We start from the raw sequence: 16,176 nt of genomic DNA, 5'->3' as shown, positions 1-16,176 counted from the left end.
TAGAATAGAATGCTTGTTGTACAAAAGATTTTACTGTTCCATGTGGTTTAGGAATACTCATTAACACATCTAAATGAAATAAGAGACTTAACCACGTCTCTCCAGCTTAAGACTGCACAGGCAGCTTAACACTTGGTAGTCTCTTTCCAATTAGGTAAAAAAGGAAGCTTCTATGGTGATCATGCTTATAGTCATTATATTCATTCTGTCTTCCTTCCTTGCCAATTCCTAATATACATCAGATTACTCATGACTACATAGAATGTGCCTAGCGCTTCTAGAATATTCTGTCTAAAAATTCTGCTTTCTACTGGTGATTTTTTAAAGGGACTCTGCCATTTTTCTCCTGAATAATTAAAAAGACAAACTAAATAATTGATTTATACAGGTCTTTTGACATTCACATTTATTGTCAGCACCCATGGGGAGTTAACAGACATTTCCTAAGTAGAAAAATCTTTCCTAAAGAAATATCCTATAATTTATATATCTAGCAAAATTTAAAGGAGTAGGAGATTTTCATAAAATCTAGAGAGCTGACATTTTTAAGGTGATTCTCTGGTAGTTCTCAGAAATGCTTAAAGGTATTTCCTAGAAGGAAAAAGATTTGATTTAAAAAAAGAAGAAAAAGAAAATGCTGGGTTAAAGTTAACCAGGTTCCCTCAGAGTCTTTAATGCATGAAATGGTAATGTGTCGTATGAATATCTTAAGGGGATGTACTCAAAATCACTTCTCTAGTCCATGGAACTCACTTTTTTTAGTAGAGCCTCTTAAGGCACCAGTGCCATCAGAACATTGGGTGGTGGTGGTTTCAGGGAATTCCCAAGGTAGAGGGTTAATGTTCCATCTGGCCTTTTTAACACGTCTAAAATTCCTTCTTCATCAAATGGCTGGCAAGGACTTTATATTTTATTGTGTCACTTCTCATTTCATGTTGTTTATAAGCATGATTTTTATCATTAAAGTGAGATGGGATAGAAAGATTTTCGTAATGACGTAACATTTTAGCTGTCACAATTTTTATGAAAACACGAGTTAATAAAACATCACAAAACAATAAAATTTTATAGTTAATATTTATAGGTGCATAGTTTCATGCTCACATGTTTAAGTATTGTATATATTAACAAATTGCACAATACATCATTATTCTTAGACAGAATCATTAAAAGACACCTTAAAATCTATAATATATGATAGTAAATCACTCACAATTTTTCAACAACAGCAACAAAAAAATAGTGAAGATTTAGAAATAAGTGGTAGTCACTTAGGTGTTTTTAATTTGCTTTAACATTTTAGATTTGAAGCCACAATATCCACAGCACACAATGACCCTGCTACCATATGTTCAGTGAGAGGGAAGCACCGAAATGCTGAGTTGGGGCAGGTACAGATACTCCAATCACTGCTGATGGAAGACTTCAAAATACACTGTGAAAACTTTGAGAAAATGTCATGACTGGGCACGCTGGAACTGAGCACTTGTACAGGATGTCAGCAGATCTCAGGAAACTGGGAGCAAAGATAGTTCTTAGGCTTCGGGTTCGTAGTCCTGATACCCTTCCTAATATTAGGAAAATCAGAAAGACAGCGTGAAGGTTTAGGATAAGGGGCCAGTAATCAGGGCCTCAGGGCAAATGAGACAGGACGTGGCTTGCTGCTTTGAATAAAGGCTATATAGTCCTAAGAGTTCTGGAACAGTTCTGCTACATCCAATATCATTTTCTTTTGAATAGTTTTGTCTTCCTGTCAAATATAAAAGTGAGTTATAGTGGTGGTCAGAGTTAGTTAGGGTATGTGAATTCTACTTTCAGATGTGCCATTTAACAATCATATGACCTAGTCCTGGAGGACAAATTAGTTGGTCTGTCCGGCTTTGTTTCTTCTGCCAGTAAATGTGAGAACCAAATCAGGTGGTTTCTTAGAAAGAAACTAAGACATTTCGAGGCAAATCATATTTTCTCTCCTTTTACTTTCCCATTTGGAAACTTCATCTTCATCTAGGGCTTCTTCAATTATTACTATTTCGAAGCTCCTCTCCCCATACAATGTTTGGATGACATACACAAGAAAAATCTTAATGGTCTTAACCATAGTGGCCAGATGAGTCCTCCTAAGGAACAACTCTAATAATGTCAGAATCCTGCTTATAAAACAAACCTATTTGCAACAGCTCAAGCTGCTTTCCAAATTAAGTACAAACTTACATGGCAAGGTTTCTCTAGTATTTTACAATTTGTCTTCGATCCATCTCAGTAGCCTTAATCTGTCACTATTCTGAGCTTGAATCATATTTTATTACTCACTGCTCCTCAGACATAGCTAAGATATGGTAGGATGTTCTCCTTTATTTTGGCCTATCTTATTGCCCACCCCTTCCCCCACCTCTTCTATAAAGCTTCTCCTGACTGACATAAATACTGTAAAATGTTAACGTTTTTGTGTATCGTGTATATTTTTGCCCCTGGGATGCCTGGGAAATAGAAGGCAGTCAGTATAGAAGAAGGCAGTCAATATAAATGAATATATTTATTTTTATTGAGTCTACTAGAATGTAAACTCCTTGTGTCCTGGTCCTATCAGTTACTCTTATTGTATTTTCTATAGTGTTTATTTAGCATTGTGCCATGCGTTTATAAAGAAACCCCAAAGTATTGGTAAAAAAATTAGGCAAATAATTTAATCTCAATGTATTATTCTTTATGGCATCATTAAAAGGCATATTGATAATCATTCCATTTGCAGAAATTAATACATTTTCTGGTGATCTGGTAAGAGGGTAATAGTCTCATAGAATTAGTTAGGGGTTTCTCCCCCCTCTTCTACTGTTTTAGATAATAAATTAATTGGCATTTATTATAATTAGCTGGTATTCTTTAAATTTTTGGTAAAATTCACCAGTGAAGCTTTTGGTCCTGGGATTTGCTCCACGGGTAGGTTTTTTTTTTTTTTTTTTTTTTTTTTTAAATAATTCAGTCTCTTTGGTAGAGATTTGTTTAGATTTTCTATTTCTTCATGAGTCAGTTTCATTGTCTAAAAATATTTCCTAATGTTCCTTGTGATGCATTTTCTATTAAAGAAACTTGTTTTCAAAGTAAAGTATGCCATTTAAAATGCTGGACTAAAATATACCAATTATTGCAAACTATGCATCAATCATATTTCTACTTTAATTTTTTTGAGTAACTTTTATTATATTGTGCAAATATCCCACTGGAAATATATGGCAAAAATAATTATCTTCTTTTGGCATTTAGTTAATTTCTCTAACTTTCCATTTTGGCATTTGGTTTAGAATAATGTAAAATTTCTAATAATTCTCTAATGCAGGGCTCAGCAAACTTTCTGTAAAAGGCCAGGCTGTAAATATTTTAGGCTGTATGGACCACATATGTTCTCATCACTGCTGCTGCCTTTTTTTTTCTTCTTTAACAATACACTACAAATGTAAAAAGCATTCTTAAACTGCAAGTTGTCCACACAATACATGTCCTGGATTTGGCCAACTTAGCATCTAGAGAGTAAATCACTCTCATTAAGGACAAATATAAGGGAAATAACTGATTATTCGAGCCAACTTGAACTCTTAAATTTTATTTTCGGAGTTTTATGTGCATAAACTCTCACCTCAGAAGGCATTTCATAAGCCTCGTTGTCAGGCTCCGCGGGCACGTCTTCCAGCATTCCCTCCTGGGGGGCTCCTTCTTCACTCTGGTATTTAAATGAAAAACACACAGACTATGAGGAGGGAGCATTCACTTTTTAAAATCACAATCATATTTTGAAAAGATCTTACATAGAGTACTGGCAAGAATGTGGTAAAAATGGCACTCGGTATCCCTGCATTCTACACTATACAGTGCCTTCGATAAAACATTGAGGTAACATGTTATTAACCCAAAGAATGCACAATTTTTTTGCCCAGGTAATTCACTGTTCGAAAATATTCCAAAGGTATTTTTCATAGGATCAATGATAGCAATAAAAACCTGTTAACTTAGGTGTTCAATTGATGATGAAGAGTTAGAATTATCATTCAAATGTTCAATAGATTATTATGAAAACATGTATTACTATGACAAAAATTTTATTATAGAATAAGAATTTCTTTATGGTATAATGTTTAGCAGCATATAAATATTGTACATATTGTGGACTCAACCTAAGCAGAATTCAGATACAAGGGTAAAATAGATTGGAGGAGGGTACAACAAAGCATTAAAAGTACTTTTTGTTGGGCAGTAATGCATGTTCTTTTTACCATTTTGTAAGTTTTAAAAATACCATTTATAAGTTAAAATCACATATTTTATAATTTATTTTTAATGATGGCAAAGGAACACATCTTTTTTCCTGAGGTTTCAAGATTGAAATCATACATATTTGGAGGAAGAAAAATCAACGTATTTGGTCAATTTTCTAAGTATCTCTCCTTAGAAATCAGATACCACAAATTCAACCTGAAATGGTCATGGTCTTATTAGTATTCTTCATTAAATACTTCTTTGGAGTAAATACTTTTTGTTGCTTTGTATTTATTCCAGAAAAGGAATTGAAATCTGAAAGAGCAGAGAGGCAACATGAGATTATATAGACTTACTCAAAGAGATCAAACAGTCCCTCAAGGTGGCTTATGTTTGAAACTCTGCCTCATGTAAATATCATCTCCCCATGTCTTCATCATGAAAATGATAGGTAGGCAGAGGGATAAGGAAATGGTTGACTGTGAGAAAAAGTCAAACTAAAGCCCATCCATGCTCACATTAGGTAGGCAGAGAAGCTTATAGACCATCCTCCTCTGCCCAACTCCTATTTTATAAATTTTTAAAACTCCAAGTTATTTATAAATGAAATAAGATATAAACCATCCCTCAAATACCTCACTTCTAAATGTGGAGTAAACATACTGTTTTCAGTGTTTCACCTTTTGGTACAAATCAAGAATACAGGTTCTGTATTGTGATTGGTGGTTAGACACGAGGGCTGTAGTATCATAAGACTTGCATTCAAATCCTAGCTTCCATAGATTCCAGATCTCTTGTGATGTTGGACAAGTTTCTTAAGCTTTCTCTAAGCATCAAATAGCCTTAGTGATAAAATGGGGCAGCAATACCTTTTTCTAATTGAGAGGAGCCAATGATATCATTAATCCCCTCTTAGTATTTAGATAACTTCTAGTGATAGTCAAGTATAGGAAAATAAGGCAAATTTCCTGTCTTATTAAATTTTTAGTAGTTTTTTTTCTAACCTCATTTGTTAAGATTTTGATACAGATTGGACAAGTAAATATGGCAGAACTGATGTGCTTTCTGACCATCACAAATAAGGTGCAAACTATACAACTAAGATTGGTGAATGTTATTGGATGTGTGTGTGTATTGGGGTGTGTCTGTTGCATCCTTCAAAGTTTATCCAAGTAATGGTGAATGTTGCTGGTGAATTGCTGGCTAGATTTCATTTGATCCCAATATGTGATCAATCTATCCCTGTTAACAGATATACTTAGGTGGCAAGTGTATAATAACTGCTTATCTTTAAAAATACAAGCATTTCTGAGCATGTATTTACCTAATCCTTTTAAAATTGCACTGTGAATGTCTATAGTTTATAAAGTAAATATGTATCACTTGGGGGCAAGGGTTTGAAAAATCATAGGAGAAATGCTTATACAATATTTAAAAAGAGGTCAAATAAGTGATGAGACAGAAAGTCAGCTATAAGAATGAAAACACACAGAAAATGGAAAAAAAAAAAAAAACCAGGGAGAAAAGAAATATAAATCCCAGGATGTTCAATTAGTGTTAACATGTGACAAGAAGAGGCTTATATTTTCAGAAGCCTTTACTTACTAAAAGAATAAATACATGGTGCTTTCACAAGTCTGACTGCTAGACTTTATGTGTTGTTCTCTGGAGAAGGAAATTGATTTCATTTAAATACATTAATATTAATAAACTGTCATTAAGATCTTTAACTGTGTTACATTACATGAAGTGGAAATAGCTCATAGATCCCTCAAGAGGCAGACTATCCTCAGCCACATCTTCCCAAGGAAATTTGATTTTAAAGAGGTTTAGAAATTTGCTCAAACTAACGGAGATGACTTCAGACTCTGTGCTCTTAACCACTGTCCTGAGCTTCTTCCCCAAAAGAATTTTGGCATTCAAAATGTTTTAATTATCTATAGATTTTGGAAACTGAGAAACAGGACATCCTATCATGTCCCTGACTATACCCTGCCTATTCTTTTAGCACCTAGTTCAGGGTCTATTCCTGGTAAACAAAATTATCTCATAATTTCATTGCTGAAATCCATCAAAGAGGTCCATTCACAAACATTGAATGCTCTATGGGGCCATTATATTTTTAATACTATAAAAGTTTACCCAGAAGGAAAAACAAACAAAAAGTATTAGTCAAAGAACAGGTGAGAATTAGTTTTTGTTTTTCAAAACTCTGGTAGTGTGTGGGGGGGAAAAATCACTCTGAGGGTATGGCAGGAGAAACTAGTGAAAGGCAAGGAAATAGTGGGGATGAAGTTGCAGTATACAAGATGAGTACTCAAAATCCCTTAAGAACAGAAATTCAAGTCCTCAAAATCCTTTAAGAACAGGAATTCGATTTCCTATCCAGTCTTGTGCTGCAATATAATTTCACCATCTTACCATACCCTTCACATGTAGCCTGTTGACCCTAAATATTCACTAAAGTGCTATAGAGTGGTCAGAATGGATGCTGCAGTATGAGGAAAGCACAGCATAGGTAGGAGGAGATGGATTATATAGTGGAAGCAAGTAATCAGAACTGGAGTTGACCAGGAGAAATGTCATCACAGGAAAACCATCAAACATTTATCTTACCTTTCCTGTACAAACTATACATTAGTGTAAACAAATAGTTGATAAGTACAAGTTTTCATTATGGATGTAATCTTTCCTTCTAGGAAAGGAATGATAGAACTAGAATATCACCTTTTTACAAGGAAATCTAGGCAATGATTACCAATGGCTGCCAAGGGGACATAGATATAATCACACATCATGTGCCCTGATGGCACTACATATCACCACCTATAAAGTATCCTTGACAAACATTTGAATTTGGTTGGTATCTATCACTGGATCCGACAATTTATAGCAAATATAAGGGAATGAAGAACAAGTTCACATCACTGGATGCAATCAGCAAGTTCTGGACTGTGGGAAACAATACAGAACCAATAACAACTACTTCAGCGAGTAAATTACAAGGAAAACAAAGTTTGGGGACACCTATAAAGTGGACTTGAGAGAGCATCAGAAAGATTACAACTCAAGAATCTTATTTCATTCTTATTTTGAATTCTGATTTAAGAAAATGAGAAATATGAGAGAGTTGGTGGAACTTAAACACTAACTTGATATTTAATTAAACAGCCATTGTTTATTCTTAAAATATGATATATTGGAGTTTCACTTAAAGTCCTAAACTTTAAAAAATAATCAAATGTTTTCAGATGAAATAACATACCTAGGTATTTTCTTTGAAATTATCCAGGGTTGGGTGGAGAGAAATGAGTAGGCTGTAGAAGAAACAGGAGTGGTGTTGTGGTGATTGGTCGCATTCAATGGGGAGCAGAATATGCACCCAAAAATGTGACACTGGCAGATGTATTATTTGGAACTGAAGGCAATCAAGACCCAGCAGACTCAGGAAGAGCTTTTTACTTCCTCCATAACTGCCTCAAAGAATGTAGATTAGGAGGCCTGTACCAGAAGAGAATATTACCAGAAATAACTTTTTTTTTTTTTTTAATCTGAAAGACTTATCTGTGCGGGAGGGCAAACATCTGATTACCAAACATCTGCTCTTCTCATCTTCCTGTGAATTGCCTTCCCCTCCTCTGAAGCTCTAGGCTCCCATCATACCTTAGCTCAGGGGAGCATGTAAGCCTCACCTGACTGACTGCCTTTGAGTCCCGTATCTTTGTGGGACTCCCATATGTATGGACTTAAATTTCTTTTTCTTTTATTAATCTGCCTTATGTCAATTTAGATATAGACCAGGCAAAGAACCTATAAAGAATGAAGGGAAAATTCCGCCCGCCTTCCCAACAGTTTGGTACCCAGTGCGGGGCTCTCCTTTGGACATTGCTTGTTCTGGGGCTGCTGTGGCTGAGAGATCCTGGAACCTCTGGTAGAACGTAAGACATCAGTTACATCTCCTGGATCTCTGCCTGTGGTGAAAGTGAGGGTGGTGAGAGTCCTTTTCCTTTTTCTGGATTTAGATTAGCAGAAGAAAATATTTGTGTGACTCAGTTCTTTTTGTATAGTGACTCTGGTAAAGATATATTAGAATGCTTATTTTCTGTTGATTCCTAGAAATGGTCTTTGTTTTCTTTTGTCTTTTGTGTTGTTTGTCATAAGGAGGAAAATCACAGGACTGAATACTGGCAGAGGTCCTACAAGCTTGTTGTTTGAGCTGGCCTTACAGACTTGTGAGTTCAGGTTTCTCACCAGACTGGCATCTCTTTAGACAAGTTTGCTATGTTTCCCCTATATTATAAAAGCACGCACACAACAATAACAGATACGCTTTTTGCCTTGTTCAGCCCCATCTGCCTATTTTAACTTCCCTTTTCTGTTAAGATTTACAGAGAGCACTCTTTCCTGATCACCAGCCCAGGGCATAAAGATTACTTGTGTAAATTGTGAAAGCCAGGGAGTGAATTTAGCAGAATCACTTGGGACAGGTGGTAGGGCTCTGTCATCAGGCTCTGCTAGTTTTCGGATTTCCTAGGCAATGTTCCCTGCAAATATAGCCTGGACCCCAAATGCAGAGTCCATGTCTATGGACAGCAGCAGTTCTATCAAATGACAAAGCCCTCTTATCTCCATTTTCTGTTTCTAGCAAATATAAGGACTCAGAAAGATTAGTGGACATGCACAGTCCCACTTACAGGGACCCTGATTGGCTGTTAAGGTGTGTTCTTCCCTTCATAATTAACAGACAAACCAGACAGCTCCCTGGGAAAAATAAACTCTCACAAAAGTTATAGATGACCCAGGCCCTTTTATAAATAATCAGGAAATGGATCAGCTTGAGGCCAATACTCAGGGCCTGATACAATTCAATGGTAGATTGAATTGTATGTTCAGAAAAAAAAAAATTCAAAGGTCTTTGTTAAAGACTTTGCCCAGACTTTTGAAAGGCATACTTCATTAAACCCTGGAGCTCCAGAATATAGAAATCATTTGATTCCATCTTATTTGGAAATATCCCTGATAGAAGAGTGCAAATTGAAGATAATGCAGATGGATGGGTGGGTCAGCCCTTTGGTACTATTTGGGCTGCAACCCAGTTCTTGGAGGAATTAAAATCTTTATCTTACAAATCTTTGCAAAACAAGAATGCAGCTCTAGGAAAAAAAAAATACACCTATCTTTACCAACCCCAAGACCTCCCCTATTCATCTCAAGATGTTTGTACATACTGTAAAAGATCAGAACATTGGAACAGAAGTGTCCTAAAAAGAAGGAAAATACTAATTACACTAGACTTCTGATTAAACAGAGAAATATACTCCAAAACTCCTAGGAGATGACTTGCATTCTTTCTCTGTCCCTTAAAGATGTAAATCTGTCATGTCTTTGAAATGTAAACACTCCAAGGAGACAACCAAAATGCAGCCCAGAATACTCTGGGACTGAAGGAAAAAAAGTGGGGGTGGGGGAGAGGCTTTTTAAAATAAAATACAAACTGCTGTAAATATTTCCTTGCCCAAAATGTAATCCTCAGATTCCATAAGATTACTTGCTAAGGACAAATACAAACCTAAAAGTCTTCTCCACAAAAATTAGTAAAAAGCTTTAGCCATTTAAGTGAGTAAAATTAACTTGTTCCATCGTCCAGAGATACAATTTAGATTCAACTGTTATTTATGAACTAGTGAGTTTTGTATTATTGTACCAAGTCTTGGCTAAAATTTTGGAATAGAAACTACAGGGTCCCTGTTTGTGTTTCTGTATGTCTATGGAATGTTATGCATATGTGATATTTTTCTACCTCTGGATGGTATTGCCAAAATTAGTTGATTAAAAAAAAAAAAACTGGCTTTGATTAAATGGCTTAAAGAAAAATACATGCTTATCAATTTAAATATTTTTAAGCTCAGAAATATAATAGACATTAAATCAAATGCTTTTCCAATTCATGTGATCTGGGGTAATCTTTGGTAAATAAAAACTAGTTTAAGTTTGTTGGTTTAATTAAAACAGGTATGTGTTTAGAGTTACCAGCAATAAACATAATCTATTCTACTTAGGTTTACTAATGGTCAAATAAGCTCATGTTATCTCTGTTACAAAATTTGTCAGAAAGAAAAATAACTTAAGATGATGGCTAGCTGCTTTAGTGTTGCATGAAATTTTATGAGTAATCTAAATTGTTAAGAACAAGTGAATTAAATAATTATAAGGGAGATAAATTTTTTAAGTGAGCTTTTCAAAAATAATTATGTTTTATGATATGTCTACTTAAATAGTTTTCTAAATCTGGTGATTTAGAGTTTTACTATGTTAAGTTAAATGATGGAAATTCATTAAGGTCATTTCCAAGTAAGATAAAATACAGAAACATTAATTATTGAATGTAGGCTTCTTCTTACAGAGAAACTAAAGATATTTGGATCTGTCAGTAACTTGTCTTGTGCCACATTAAAAAAAAATTGTACTAGGACAAAGTGTATGTGTCTAGAAATTATGAAATGGATTCCTAAATTTGCCAGTCTACAGAATGCTGGTGTGACAGTCCACAATTGCTTACTCAGTTTTCACTAGAAATGAAAGTCCAAGAATTAAGGATTCTAATTAATAAATATAATTAAAACTACTAGACTAGAAATAAGAGAAAGAAACTCTATATACAAAGAAATAACATTTGTTTTTGGCTAAGAAAAGGTATGAGATATGCTGTGTTCATTAAAGGGAAAAGACTAAAGTTGTCCTAAAGTAATGATTATTTCAGAATGGGAAAGTGGAAAATTAAAAAACAAACTAAATGGATATAGAAGTTGAGGAGGAAGTGAGGTAGAGAAGGAAAGAAAATTTCGCCTTATGTAGTTGAGCTACCTAAAATTGAATGAATTCACTTTGTCTTTAAAAAATAAGCTTTAATATCAATAGTATATGTGTAAAAATAAAAATTTTCTTTCATTTGCTAAAAGAACAAGGTTTTCTTAGACTAGTGATCTGCTCTTGATAAGACTGTGAAAAGTTTTTCTTTGCCCATTTAAGTAATCTGCCTAGAAAATAAAGATTCTGTGTTTTATCAAAATAATTTATTGTGCTTCATGTTGTCTTTATCAGGTCTTTGATTACTTAAGAAAATTGAATCTTCTCTATTAGAAAAGGAAAGTTGATTTCTTTTTTTTTTTTAAACAATTACGTAACTTTCTGTATTTGCCTCCAAAGTCTTTTGTTGTCACTTTGGTTAAAGGGATAACTAAGTATTGTATCACAATGACCTACGATCCTATTTGAATCCACAAAATCAAATTCTATTTTGCCCTTGAAATAACTGGGATTTTTAAGAGGGTCCCTGGAACATCTTAAAAGATTTATTCTCTCTCCTTATTAAAAAAAGAAAGTGATATGTTAAATGAATTAAGCTTATTTGATATTAAATTACACGGTAATAAGCATTGTCAGGCAAGAAATAATACTAAACATGCTTTATGTTGTATTTGTTTGAATATTTGTTAGTGATATGTGTTCCAGAAATTGTATAAAATTTCTAAATATCTGATAGGTAGTGTTTTCATTTATAATTCCAGTTATTACCTAAATAATCAAATTTCCTTGTTAACTGCATTATAATGAACTCTCTTTAGATCTTTAACTGTGACTTTTTCTTTTGTCACTAACAGACAGTAACTGTTTTACTCTGATGCTTTTGCAAAGTGCTTCATCTTCAATGAGACTCATAGAAAGGACTCTAACAAGTATAGGTTTTTGATAACTTTCAGAACATACCACTGAACTAAGTGAGAATTTGCATAAATCTAATCGAGAAACTGATGGCTCCATAAAACTGCTAACAAAAGATCAATAAGAATTAATTATATGAGACTGAATGGACTAATGAGGTTAACAATTTTTATGACTTTTTGTTTGAAATTTTGTTGATTCTTCTGGGTTGCACACCTGGATTGCCAGAAGTCAGTGGAACTGCACTGGTAGTTACTGCTCTGAGGGCAGGTAACCTGGGGGACACCAGAGCAGTGCACTGACATTCCTGTGGCTAAAGCTAGGAGAAGAGCAGAGTCAACAGAGTATTTAAAGTGCTCCAACCATGCCTACTATGAACCGCAGCTCGGAAACAGGTTTGGAAGCCTCCATTTCAACAAAAGGGGAACAGATCTGGCCCCTGTCAGGGCTATGACAACCACAGAACAACCAGGGCAGGCTCTGGTCACCACAACACCATCTAACCCTAATCAAAGAGATAACAGTCAACACACATGTAAGAAAGACATGGCAACCATCCATACTAAAAACAGACCTTAAGACAAAATTATTAGAGGTGCACAGTCTACACAGGAATGCATCCTCATTAAAAAAAAAAAAAAAAACCACAGTAGGTAATTGATATTCCATAAGCCATAGTGCAAGAGAGATATAAGTAAAATGAAGAAGCAGAGGAACTACTTCCAACTAAAGGAGTAACAGAAATCCCCTGAAAGAATGATCAATGAATTAGACCTCAATAGTCCACTGGATCATGACTTCAAAAATGAAAAGAAACTATGAACAGAGACAGAATATTTTAAAAGGGAAATTGAAACTATAAAGAGGAGCCAATTAAAAACAGAAAACTCAAAGTCTGAGATAAAAGCTGAGCTAAAGGCAGTCAAAAGCAGACTAGACAATGCAGAGCAATGAATAAGTGACTTATAAGACAGGATAACAGAAGTCACCCAATCAGAACAGACAAAATAGCAAATAAAAACCAATGAAAGCAATGTAAGGGACCAGTGGGATAATATAAAGCACGCCAACCTATGCATAATAGGGGTCCCAGAAGGAGAAGAAAAAGCAAAGGGGATCAAAAAGGTATTTGAAGAAATCATGACTGAAAACTTTCCAAACCTAAAGAAAGAAACAGATATTCAAGTACAGGAAGCACAGAGGGTCCCCAACAAGAAGAACCCAAACAGACCTACACCAAGACATATTATAATCAACATGGCCAAAGTTCAAGATAAAGAAATGATTCTGAAGGCAGCAAGAGAAAAACAGAGTTAGTTACAAGGGAACCCCAATAAGGCTTTCAGCTGATTTCTCTACACATACACTTCAGGCCAGAAAGGAGTGGCAAGATATAGTCAAAGTTCTGAATGATAAAAAGCTGCAACCTAGGATACATTATCTGGCAAGGCTATCCTTTAGAATAGAAGGAGAGTTAAAGAATTTCACAGACAAGCAAAAACTTAAAGAATTTAGCAATACTAAACCTATGCCAAAAGAAATATTGAAATGTCTACTCTAAATAGAAAAGAAGCAGGATGCTATAGAAAGGAGAAAACCATAATTGGAAAGGTGATAACTACAATAAGTTGCAACAGAATAAACATGAAGATGTAAAAAAGGACATCAAAATCATTAAAGGTGGGATAGGGGAGCAAGAAAATATAGATTTTCTTCTTTTTTTCTTTTCGTTCTTTTTAGGATGAGTTTGAGCTTATGTGACTATCAGTTTAAAGCAAAAAGATATAGTAATGAGTTAAAATACTTGAAAAACAAAGTAACCACAAGTCAAAAGCAAACAATAGAGTCATAAACCCCAAAAAGAAACCAAGATAATACAAAAGAAAATTATCAAACCACAAAAAGAAAAAGAAAGGAACAAAGAAGAAATATCAAACCAACTGGAAAACTAAGTTCAAAATGGCAATAAGCACACATCTATCAATAATTACTCTAAATGCCAATGGACTAAATGACCCAATAAAGACAGAGAGTGGCAGACTGGATAATAAAACAAGAGCCTACAATATGCTGCCTTCAAGAGAGACCCACTTTATGGTGAAGGACACATAGATTGAAAGTGAGAGAAGGGAAAAATATTTCATGCAAATAGAAAAGACATGAAAGCAGGGGTAACAATACTCATATCAGACACAATAGATTTTAAAACAAAGGCCATAAAGAGAAAGAAGGACACTATATAATGATTAAAGGAGCAATACAAGATGAGGATATTACTCTCATTAACATATATGCACCCAATATAGGAGTGCCTAAATATATAAAGCAAATACTAACAGACATACAGGGAGAAACTGATAGGAACACAATCATAGTAGGAGACTTTAACATCCCATTAACATCACTGGACAGATCTTCCAGACAGAATATCAATAAAGCAAAGGAGAAAATAATGCACAATAGAACAGCTGGACTTGGTTGATATTTTTTAGGAAATTACACCCCCAAAAATCAGAATATACATTCTTTTCAAGTGTGCATGGGACATTCTCTAGGATAGATCATGTACATGGGCACAAAAGAAGCCTCAACAAATTTAAGAGGACAGAAATTATTTCAAGCATCTTTGTGACCACAATGCCATGAAACAAGACATCAACCACAGAAAAAGAAAGGAGAAAAAAAAATGACAGCATGGAGATTAAACAACATGCTACTAAAAAAAAATCAATGGGTCAATGATGAAATCAAAGAAATTAAAAAAATACTTTGAGATAAAGGACAATGAAAACAAAACCACACAAAATCTATGGGATGCAGCAAAAGCAGTCCTAAGAGAGAAGAAGTTCATAGAGATACAGGCCTTCCTCAAAATAGAAGAACAATCTCAAGTAAACAACCTAACCTATCACCTAAAAGAATTAGAAAAAGAAGAGCAAACAAAACCAAATGTCAACAGAAGGAGGAAATAATAAAGAACAGGGAGAAAATAAATAAAATAGAGATTAAAAAAAATAGAAAAATCAATCAAACCAAGAGCTGCTTTTTTGAAAGAGTAAACAAAATTGACAAACCTCTGGACAGGCTCACCAAGAAGAAAAGAGAGAATACAAATAAACAATAAGAAAGGAAAAGGGAGAAATTACAACCAATACTGCAGAAATACAAAAAAAAAAAAAAAAAAAAGAATGCTATGAACAACTATATGGAAACAAATTGGACAACCTGAAGAAATGGACAAGTTTCTCGAAACATGCAGCCTACCAAGACTGAATCAAGAAACAGACCACTTGAACAGACTGATCAATAGAAATGAAATAGAATTAGCAATAAGAAACCTCCCTGCAAACAAAAGTCCAGGACAAGATGGCTTCAATGGGGAATTCTATCAAATATACAAAGAAGAATTCATACCAGTCCTTCTCAAACTCTTCCAAAAGAATGCAGAGGGAGTAATCCCAAACTCATTCTATGAAGCCACCATTGCCCTGACACCAAAACCAGACAAAGACACTACCAAAAAAAGAGAATTATAGGTCAATATCACTGATGAACAAAGATGCAAAAATCCTTAACAAAATACTATCAAACAGAATCCAACAGCACATAAAAAAGATCATACACTATGATCAAGTTGGAGTCATCTCAGGGACATAAAGATGGTTCAACATAGGCAAAGTTTCTCGAAATGTGATGCACCACAACAACAAAAGAAAGGACAAAAAACACATGATCTCAACAGATGCAGAAAAGCATTTGATAAAAACTTACCAAAGTGGATATAGAGGGAACATATCTCAACATAATAAAAGCTATTTATGACAAACTTACAGCCAGCATCATACTCAACAGTGAAAAACTGAAAGCCTTCCCACTAAAATCTGGAACAAGACAAAGATGTCCACTCTCACCACTTCTATTCAACATGGTTTCGAAAGTCGTAGACAGAGCAATCAGGCAAGAAAAAAGAAAGAAAAGGGATCCATAATGGAAGAGAAGAGGTAAAACTGTCACTATATGTAGGTGACATGATACTATATATAGAAAACCCTAAAAGCTCCAAAAACTACTAGAACTGATAAAATAATTCAGCAAGGTAGCAGGATACAAGATTAACATACAGAAATCAGTTGCATTTCTTTACACTAACAATGAATTAGCAGGAAAAGAAAGTAAAGAAACAATCCCTTTTAAAGTTACATCCAA

The 16,176-nt window shown here is 34.5% G+C and overlaps 1 protein-coding gene across 8 annotated transcripts in view; it reads right to left on the bottom strand.

Annotated features, from left to right (window-relative positions):
* Nucleotides 1–1,058: 1,058 nt before the first annotated feature.
* The window catches only part of SNCA (synuclein alpha), a 232,365-nt gene continuing 217,247 nt past the window's right edge, over nt 1,059–16,176 (bottom strand). For all 8 annotated transcript variants that reach the window (XM_064484887.1, XM_031469484.2, XM_064484883.1 and 5 more), the window contains 2 exons: nt 3,632–3,715; nt 1,059–1,568 (listed from right to left, as the gene is read on the bottom strand). In XM_064484887.1, the coding sequence (XP_064340957.1) occupies nt 1,536–1,568; nt 3,632–3,715 (117 nt within the window). In that variant the 3' untranslated portion in view covers nt 1,059–1,535. The remainder of the gene's footprint in view (nt 1,569–3,631; nt 3,716–16,176) is intronic.

The sequence above is a fragment of the Camelus dromedarius genome, chromosome 1, assembly GCF_036321535.1.
Source record: "Camelus dromedarius isolate mCamDro1 chromosome 1, mCamDro1.pat, whole genome shotgun sequence".
NCBI lineage: Eukaryota > Metazoa > Chordata > Mammalia > Artiodactyla > Camelidae > Camelus > Camelus dromedarius.
The sequence above is the reverse complement of the archived record's forward strand: the minus strand, read 5'-3'. Positions and strand labels throughout refer to the sequence as shown.